General features: G+C 49.5%; 2 protein-coding genes across 2 annotated transcripts; both read right to left on the bottom strand.

Annotated features, from left to right (window-relative positions):
• Positions 1–834: 834 nt before the first annotated feature.
• On the bottom strand, positions 835–2,786 carry Mblac1 (metallo-beta-lactamase domain containing 1). Its single transcript, XM_052168616.1, has one exon. It carries the CDS (start codon positions 2,046–2,048, stop codon positions 1,266–1,268), a length of 783 nt encoding a protein of 260 aa, XP_052024576.1. The 5' UTR covers positions 2,049–2,786; the 3' UTR covers positions 835–1,265.
• Positions 2,787–2,858: 72 nt separating this feature from the next.
• Cnpy4 (canopy FGF signaling regulator 4) lies at positions 2,859–9,641 on the bottom strand. Its single transcript, XM_052168617.1, has 6 exons — positions 9,423–9,641; positions 6,280–6,406; positions 6,089–6,185; positions 4,547–4,669; positions 3,811–3,928; positions 2,859–3,726 (listed from the first exon to the last, which is right to left on the bottom strand). Exons 1-6 carry the CDS (start codon positions 9,556–9,558, stop codon positions 3,587–3,589), a joined length of 741 nt encoding a protein of 246 aa, XP_052024577.1. The 5' UTR covers positions 9,559–9,641; the 3' UTR covers positions 2,859–3,586.
• Between the last annotated feature and the right edge of the window lie 55 nt (positions 9,642–9,696).

The raw sequence follows: 9,696 nt of genomic DNA, 5'->3' as shown, positions 1-9,696 counted from the left end.
TCTGCCCCTTGGGCTCTCCTCCCTCCCTCCACGTGGCCATGGCCTTCCTCCACTCCACTTCTCTACTCTCTTCTCTCTCTCTCTCTCCCACTAACTCCCATCCCCTGCTCTGAATAAACTCTATTCTATACCATGCCTGTGTGTGTGTGGTCCCTCAGGAGGCAGAGGTGCCCAGGCAAGGGCCTGCCTGGGCACCCCCTCCCCCATGCCTCCGTGCCACACTCCCTTAACCCCCATCCTCTCCTTTTTAAGCCCGTTCACCCGTAACCTCTCAACATCAAGCAACCTCTCTGCGCCCTGCTCTCTTTCCTCAGCCTACGCGTGCGTATTATATGCCACAACCTATAATCATTTGGTGGCTGCTACTATTATGGTTGTCTTGTCTGTCTCCTGAATGGAATGTGACTTGTGTGGAGGGTGGGGAACTTGTCATTTGCTCACTGTAATGGGATCACAAGACCTACATCAGTGCTTGAGACATTACAGATGCCACCGAGTGAATCAATGAATGAACTAAAATCAGGTGGAAGCCAGGTGGGGCAGGCAGCGCATGCCTGTTATTCTGTAATCCAGCATTTGGACGGTGGAAGCATACGAATCAGGAGTTCAAGGCCAGCCTCAGCTTTGAAGCCAGACTGTAGTGTGTAAGACTGTCTAAACAAAATAAACAAAGAAGTCAAGTTACTAAGAGGTTCTCTCAGCCTGATGCCTTATCACCCGTGCATCCTAGGAGAAACAAGCTATTGGCCACACTGTTCCTCTTTTGCAGCATCTGGTTACAATCCCAGAGATTATTGCAATCGGCGTTTTGTATTTATATCGGGACAGGATGACTTCAGGTCTATTATTTATTTTTTGAAGGTCCTAACAAGAATATAAATCAAGATGGCTCATCAGGGAAAGGTCCGTGCCGCCAGGTCTGACAACCTGAACTTGATCCTGGGGACCCACAGGATGGAGAACCGACTCTTCCAAGTAGCCTTCAGTACTCCATGGGCACACACGCACATCCCAAATACATATTTTAACTGTTTTTCTTTTTTCCTATATTTTACCGAGGCTCGTGGAGGATGGAGCTGAGTCAGTCCTTCGTCCTACTTAGGTTGCAGTGAAAAAGGCGACTGATGCCAGTCATTCTGTCCCGTTTGGAAGCTGCCTCCTGGAAAGCTGCACCTGACAAACACAGCCCTGACTGCGTCCTCCGGGTCTCCTGGACCGACTGACACCAGTTCCTTCCTGGAAGCGCTTTCCTGACCGGAATCTAGTCAAGCAACCTCCTTGCCTTCACATATCTGATCCTCCGAACTTTTCGCTGCTTCCCTGACCACTCGAAAGGGGGCTCCGTGACCAGGCACCACCACATCAGCCACGCTCAGAATCCTCTCCCGGCTCCGTTGCTGAGCTACTGGGTCTTCGCTCAGGGCCTGCCAAGAGTCCTCGTCACCAAGGCGCTCGAACACATCGCCAGCCACCACCACGGTGCCCAGGCTGGTGCCCTCCACTACGACGCTTACATCCCGCTGTCCTCCGTGGCCAGGCGTGGCCCACACCTGCAGTCCGGAGCCCAGTCTCAAGGGCTGCGTTTCACACAGCCCATGGGGCAGATAGAGCCCCCCGGGAAGGCAGAAGTCATGGGAAACTAACAGAGCTGCCTCGGGAAACAGCCCTAGGTTCCCGATATGATCCGAGTGCCCGTGGGTCCCCACGACCAGAGTCACGTCTCCGGGAGCCACGCCCTGAGTAGCCAGGGATTCCAGCAGCGCATCCCGAGCCCAGGGTCCCCCGGTGTCCACGAGGATGGGGCCACGCACCGCCTCCTCCAGGGCAGTCTTAGTGCCGCCGTCCGCGGATGGGGTCGATCGGCGGCTGGAGTCCGAGGCCCAGCCCCGAGGCAGGACGAGCGTCACCGTGCCATCAGCGCGCACCGCGTCGCCGGCTCCCAGCGGCTCCGCGTAGCCGCGCAACAGAACCACCACCGAGTAGGAGCCGCTGGGCGCCAGCAAAGGGGTCTCACCGTGCAGCGGCTCAGTGCGCACTGAACCGCTCATGGCAAGGGAGATATATATACCCCGTCACGGATGTCTGTCCAGTCCCTCCGAAATCCTACCGCAAGCCCCGCCACTCTTTCCAAGTCGCAACTCGTTGCTACCCACCAGCTCTTAAAGTGGTGTCGCCCTCCTCCACCACCCCTGCTGAAGATGGTATCGCCCAACTTGGTCTTTCCAGGCGACCTCAAGACTTCTTAAGAGTCTTTTGGTTAGAATCTCCTTAGGCTTATAATCGGTAGGTCCTCACGCATCCACATTTTAAAGATATCTTTTCCTTCTTTATTCTAGCTGTTGTCTATTTTGAAGCTAAACTATCGCTGTCCTTAAATCTTTTTTTTTTTTTAAACACTGGGAAAACGCAAAAGAAAACGCGAGAAATTTTGCCCTTTATGGACTTCCGTACAAACTACGGCTAGCCATATTCCGCAACTGTAATCCTGATTCTGTTCAGCTCACATGTCTTACGCTAAGTTTAGAGTCTTTGTTTTGTCTTTTCTTTTTTTCTATTTTCCTGATATAAGGGCTCAAGGAGCCCAGGATGGTCTTGAATTTGCTACATAGCTGAGGAAGACTTTTGAGCTCTTGATGCCCCTGCCTGCCCCCCACCTCCAAAGTGCTGGAATTAGAAACGTGCATCCCCACTCTAGATTTAAAGTCCTAGTAGTACAGTTGTTTTCCCAACCCTAGCCAGTATTCTTGGGGTGCATGATTATAAGAACACCATTAGCAAGTAATAGAAAGCTGACCAATGGTCCCACTGTCTGGGTGCTCCCTCATCGATACTGTGTGCACGTCTGAACGAGACTCAGCTGATGTACATATAAAAGGTTTAATAGCAATATAGAAAATATGGCACCTGTGAAATAGGAAATAGGCCACATGTCTACCCCACCTAACCCCAGTATTACTGCACTCGCTCCCAGAGTCCTGCTCTTGTTGACAGATTAATGGTACACAGCCTCGTGTTCGCAGTGCGTATTGGTTGAGGGTCCCTTCTTGGCTTCTTACTTTGAGACAGGGTCTCACGTAGCTCTGGTTGGTCCTGAGCTGCCTGCCATGTAGCTGGATGGTATTCTGATATTCCAGCCTTCACTTCTCAAGCGCTGCAGATTACAGGGGTGTGCCACCACATCAGGTCCAACTCCCATCGTTGCCCGGAAGAGGCAAGCACTCTACCAACTGAGCTCTAGCTCTTCTCTGACCTCTTGAAAGGGTTTAAAATAGAGCCTTTAAAAAGCAAAGTGACCTTCCCACAGGTCATAACACCACTGACCAATTGGTGCAGGCGAGGGCCAGTAAAAGGGAGAGAAAGGTTTCAGTGCTGTCACCACACACTTGGTCCACTGAGTGGCCGCACGTGACTCATCTCTGAAGGCAAAACTTGCTTCCGCTTCTCCCCCCTTCTCCTCCTTTCCTGTGGCCATTCTGGGTCCCCAGGATCATACGAGAAGGACAGTTACAGCCTACGGATGGGGAAGGGAGAGCTGAAGACTTTAGACAACTCTCCATGACCCATCCTTGGGGTTCAAAAGTAAGGGTCAAAGATCTTCTGGGTCATGCTTGGGACTGCCTGGAGTCTTGGTTATCTCTTCTTCTTCCTCCTCCTCCTCCTCTTCATCTGCTTCCTCCTGCTCATCACTGATCTTCTCCTTTCCAGTCCAAGTTTCCTGTAGACAAGCTAGTAGGATGAGAAGAAACAGTCTCAGTGTCACTGCCGCCAAGAGCTGGGAAACCGCGAGAGGAGCCCAACCCTTCCACTCACCAGTTTCAGAGGCTGGAAGCACGTGACGTTCGCAGAGAAAATGCTGGAGCGGCTGCTCCTGATGGTGGAAGTACCAGTCTCCTACAACATCTTCAAACTCCTCCAGCATCGTCTCACACTGGTGAGGAAGAGCAGGAGAAGCACTGGAGGGCCTCTGCCCTTCACTCCCTATCACCCCGCTCCACTGAGCGCCTTTCGAGGGGCGGGCAGCCAAAACGTTACACTTGGCTTTCTAGATGTGTGATTATCTTTATTCAACATTTACCACCACGGTTACTATCTGATACCCAGTATATCTACTCTGCTTGGTGGCGGGTGCCTAGAATCCCCGTTAGGAGGTAGAGGTAAGAAAGGTCCTCTACTCAAGCTCATTCCCAGCCTCATAGTGAGTTACAGACCCAGCCTGGACTACATGGAGTAAAAACCCTCAACACCTCTCAGATTCTAACCTGTGAAGTGGGAACTGGCGTTCGCGCCTGTGACACGAGAGTAAAACGAGACAGTAGCTGGAAAAGTGTGCGGCCCAGAATCCAGGAGACAGTAGGTGCCTTACTACGCCCTGGTAGATATTACGAGTCGCACACTATTACTTTTTGATGTGTTTGGGGGCCTCCTTTCATAAATGGCACAGTCCTTAACTCTCTGTCTTCTCCCTGCTCAGAGGTAGTCGTCCCCTACATCGAGTCCTGGGATTTAGTTCTCTCGCCTTCCCCGGCACAGTGGGATCTCATCCTACCTGCTTCTTGAGGAACGTGACCTCCACACTGGGTTCGTCCCAGAGCTCCAAAGGGATTCCCAGATCCACTTTCACTCCCTTCTGTACCAGGCCTTTCAGGGTGGCCATAGTCTGACTTTGACCCTGAGGGGACAGAAAATTTGGTCTATGTCCAGTTCTCCACTTCAACTCTTCCTGCATCATCACATCAGCTTTAACAACCACTGGAGACCCTGTGGTATGTGCTATGAAAGAGTCTAGGGGACACTCCAGATACAGGGGGAAACTAGCAAGGTCAGTGAGGATCTTGGATGACACAGGCCTCTGTTTCTGAGAAACAGGGCCCTGGGCTAGGGAGACAGCTTAGTTGGTAAAATGCTTGAGGACCTTAGTTGAATCCCCAGATCCACATTAAAACACAAAACAAAACAAACAACAGAACAGGTGCTGGAGAGATGGCTCAGCCGTTGAGTGCACTGGCTGCTCTTCCAGAGGGCCTGGGTTCAATTCCCAGCACCCACATGGCAGCTCACACCTGCCTGTAACTCTAGTCCCAGGAAACCTAATACCCTCACATAGATATATATGCAGGCAAAATATTAATGCACATAAAGTGAAAACAATTAAGAAACTCAAAAAAGCAAAACCCAGGCATGGTGGCATGAATTTACAATCTCAATGCTGGGAAACAAGGATCAAAACAGATCCTGGGGTTCTCTGGCCAGATCCTGGGGTTCTCTGACTAGCCAGTCTTACCTGCTTGCCAAGTCGGTAAGCCAGTGAGACCCTGTTTAGAAAAACCAAAGTGGGAGTAGCAAGGATCTCAGTGGGGAAAGGTGATCGCCACCAAGCCTAATGACCTGATTTCAATCCCCAGGACCCACACTGAGGAAAAAGAGAACCAGCTCCCACAAGCTAAACTTTGACTTCAGTGGTACATTGTGACACACCTACACATGACATAATTATTGGGGGGAGAAAAAAAAAGGAGCTGTCTGTTGTGGTGCATGCCTTTAATCCCAGCACTTGAAAGGGGAGACAGAGGTAGGCAGGATCTCTGAGTTTAAAGCCAGCCTGGTCTACAGAGGGGACTCCAGGACAGCCAGGGCTACACAGAGAAACCCTGTCTTAAAAACCAGCCAGGCAGTGGTGGTGCATGCCTGTAATCCCAGCACTCTGGGAGGCAGAGGCAGGCGGATTTCTAAGTTCAAGGCCAGCCTGGTCTACAGAGTGAGTTCCAGGACAGCCAGTGCTAAACAGAGAAACCTTGTCTCAAAAAAAAAACAAACCCAAAAAAAAAACCAAAAAAAAAAAAAAAAAAAAAACCCAAAAAAAACAACCAAAAAAACAAACAAACACAACAACAACAACAAAAACCAGAAAATAGAAAAGAAAACAAAACAAAACCACAAAACCAAGGTGGATGGCTCTGGGAAACAACACCCAATGTTGTTCCCTGTCCTCTTTACATGCGCACATACACATAAAATAATATATAAGGCTTTTGGAGGAAAAGAAAAAAAAAGGAAAACCAAGCAAGGCCCTTCCTAGGAACCGTCTGACCTTGGCGTATCTCAGTGAGCCCTTGCGTTCAGCATGAACATTGTAATCCAGGATCCGCTCACACAAATTCTCCAAAGCCTCCTCCAGCCTTGTCTCACTGTGGGAAGGAGAGAAATAAGACCCCTTGATGTTTCGGAACCCTGCAGCTCCTCTGGAGGTGGGTTAGGAGGTGGATAGGCACAAAGACTCACGAGAGGCTGTAAGGCACGTGTCTCTTCCTCTTGCCCGTGTCTAGCACCTGACCCAGCTCCAGCACCTCCCGGGATCGACCAGTTCGACTCAACTCTTCCTGTAGCTCCATGCTCAGCAGCTTACACACTGGGAGGAAAGAGATACCCGAGGGGGATGAAGAAGACAGGCAACCGCACCAAGTCCTGCTTTGGACCCAAGGCAGCCAAGCACATAAACACACACTCTGGAGCCAGAATGACTGGAGAATACCGCCTCAGTCTCAGGAGCCGCGTGACACTTGCTGTGCCTTAGCTTCTTCGCCTCTGATATGGGGACAAGACTATGTCCCATATTGAGGGGTGGGTGATGAAGATTTTAGTGCAACAATATAATGTGAAATCCGTAGAGTGATGTCTGGTATATAGTGAGCACTGTGTAAGAACTTGGTGTCACTCTGATTTTATTTATTAATTAATTTATTTTTATTATTTATTTATTTTTTGGTTTTTGGATTTGGGTTTTTTGGACAGGGTTTCTCTGTATAGCCTTGGCTGTCCTGGAGCTCACTCTGTAGACCAGGCTGGCCTCAAACTCAGAAATCCGCCTGCCTCTGCCTCCCAGAGTGCTGGGCTTAAAGGCATGCACCACCACCGCCCAGCTCTGATTTTATTTATTTATTTATTTATTGAGCTACTTTCTTATGGATTTAAAGAGTAGAGAGAACACAAAACCCATCATGATTTGTCCATGAAACACTGCCAGTATAGTTTGGGACCAGCAATAACCACACCATGTTTCAGGGTTACAATCCAAAAACCTGTTTTCATGCTGGGCGGTGGTGGTGCATGCCTTTAATCCCAGCACTGGGAGGCAGAGGCAGGCTGATCTCCGAGTCTGAGGCCAGCCTGGTCTACAGAGCGAGTTCCAGGACAGCCAGGGCTACAACAGAGAGATCCTGTCTCCAAAGAAAACAAAGTAACCCCTTGGTTCTAGGGTTGGTGAGACTACTCAGCAGGTACAGGGGCCTGCTACTGAACCTGAAGGCCCACATGGTGACAGGAGAGAACTGACTCCTCCAAAGTCCCTTCTGACTTCTACGTACTGTACTAACTACACACATACACAACCACATACTACACTATGACACATGGTTATCCACCAAATATACAACATAAACGTAATTTAAAAATGAAGGAGACGACATGGGCAGTCCCTTTTCCTCCAGGGACTTACAACACAAGCGGGCAACAGGCGAGGAGGGAGTCCAAAGGAGACACTTAAAACTGGGTCCAGTACAATGGGTGGGAGCTTATCAAATACAGAAAGGAGGGGGGGGAAAACAGCCCAGAAAAGACAAGGGACACTCACTGACTGTGAGAGGTTGGGTGTGTCTGAAGCACGGGTCTCTTTTAGGAATGGAGTTTGAGAGCATAAGAGTGTAAACAAGACATTTACAGCTCTCCCTTACCCCAAAGTTGGCATACGTCTGGGAAAACAGTTCTGTAAGTAAAGTACTTGTAAGCTTGAGGACCCGAGTTCAGATCCTAAGAACCACTGGGCGGTGGTGACGCACGCCTTTAATCCCAGCACTCGGGAGACAGAGGTAGGTAGATTTCTGAGTTCGAGGCCAGTCTGGTCTACATACAGAGTGAGTTCCAGGACAGCCAGGGCTACACAGCAGAGAAACCCTGTCTCAAACAAACAAAAACAAACAGATCCTAAGAACCTATGCAATGGGGGCTGGAGAGATGGCTCAGCAGTTAAGAGCACTGACTGCTCTTCCAGTGGTCCTGAATTCAATTCCCAGCAACCACATGGTGGCTCACAGCCATTTGCAGTGGGGTCTGATGCCCTCTTCTAGTGTGCATGAAGACAGCTACAGTGTACTCATATACATAATAGAATAAATAAATCTTTTTTTTTTTAAAAGAACTTATACAATGTTAGGTGATGGGGCACACATTATCCTAGTATTTTGAGATCAGAACTAGAGACAGGTGGTTTATATGGTTAACTTCCAGGGGAATCAAACAAAAGGTAGATGTTTCTCCTGAAGGAATGACACCTGAGGTTGTCCTCTGACCCCCCCCCCCCAAACGTATGTCATCCAGGTGAAACACACAAGGTCTTTGTCTGAACACATAGGTATGAAAGCAACAGTGCCAAAGTTAGGTCTGTGTTTAGGAAAGTTAAGAAATCCTAGGTGATGCCAGGCAGTAGTGGCAAAAGCCTTTAATTCCAGCACTGGAGGGGGGGGGGGAAGAAGGGAAGGCGGGGAGGGGCAGAGACAGGTGGATCTCTGAGTTAAGAGACCAGTCTGGTCTACAGTCAAGTTCCTGGACAGCCAGAGCTACAGAGAAACCCTCTCCAGACCCCACCCTCCCAAAAGACTCAGAAGAGTGGGGACACAGACGCAAAAGGAAGTAAGAGATTAGAATCAAGTCATGGGTAACAATAATAATATGTTGCTGTTGGGTGTAAAGTGAAGTGATAATGAATCCAAAGAAAAAGTTAGAGTCAGGGAGTCACAGGATTCAGTGACCTGGCTTCCTCTCCGTTGGGTATGGGGGAGACATTTACTAATGCAGCCAGAGGCCGTTCTGCTTGTTGTAAAATCCCTACAGTACACCCCATCTGCAAAGCCTCACACCGATGGGCAACTTCTAAGTGGTGTGGTGTCTCCATCTTTTGTTTATGAGCTTCAGCTGGGGACTTACTCACCTTTAAACCCCTGAAGGGGGTCATCAGGCCTGTAATTTGCGAGCGTCTCTGCCAGGGCGGGGTACAGTATGTCTATAAGGTATGAACTTTACACCCCACCCATGCAGATTGTCCACATTTTTAACAAGGAGGGAAACACACTGAGGAAGATGCTCCGTAGAGCCAGCGTTACAGGTTCTTGAACTACAATTCCCACAATACATTGGGGCCCAAGCCCGAAAGAAAAACCTAGGTCTTTCTGGATGCCGCCTGGGAAATGTAGTGCCACCTTAATCCTGATTCCCTCCCTCGTTCCCATTCAAGTGTTACTAAGCTCTAACAGAACCTCTTTCAAGACAGTAGAGTGACCCATCTATCTTAGCCCATTTGAATCAGCCTGGAGTTAGAGAGGCAGGAGGTAGATAGGGTAAATAGATAAATAGCAACTACTCCATTTCTGTACCTTCACATTTGCTGGGCAAACGTTCTGTGTCATCTTCCTCCTCTTTCGTCGCCCCAGTCCAAGCACCGTACGCTGCCAGGATGAAAAGCAGTATTTCCAGCCGCACAGGTCCCATGACAAAACGCAGTCCACCCATACAACCACCGTTTGCCTTCAGACCAACTTCTGGAAGTCAGCGGGCCCTTTAAATTTAGGTGCAGCGGGCAGCAAGCTTTAAAAAAAAAAAAAAAAATCTTGGAACAGTCAGCGCATGCTCAGAGCCAGCCCGAAAGTG

This window comes from Apodemus sylvaticus, chromosome 22 (assembly GCF_947179515.1).
Source record: "Apodemus sylvaticus chromosome 22, mApoSyl1.1, whole genome shotgun sequence".
Classification (NCBI taxonomy): domain Eukaryota; kingdom Metazoa; phylum Chordata; class Mammalia; order Rodentia; family Muridae; genus Apodemus; species Apodemus sylvaticus.
The sequence above is the reverse complement of the archived record's forward strand: the minus strand, read 5'-3'. Positions and strand labels throughout refer to the sequence as shown.

Excerpts from the sequence above, each read along its gene's own strand:
- Mblac1 (XM_052168616.1), bottom strand. The coding sequence starts at position 2,048 with ATGAGCGGTTCAGTGCGCACTGAGCCGCTGCACGGTGAGACCCCTTTG.
- Cnpy4 (XM_052168617.1), bottom strand. The coding sequence starts at position 9,558 with ATGGGTGGACTGCGTTTTGTCATGGGACCTGTGCGGCTGGAAATACTG. Across the intron at positions 6,186-6,279 it reads CACGTGCCTTACAGCCTCTC|TGAGACAAGGCTGGAGGAGG; the intron begins GTGAGTCTTTGT and ends TCCTTCCCACAG. Across the intron at positions 3,727-3,810 it reads GCTTCCAGCCTCTGAAACTG|CTTGTCTACAGGAAACTTGG; the intron begins GTGAGTGGAAGG and ends TCATCCTACTAG.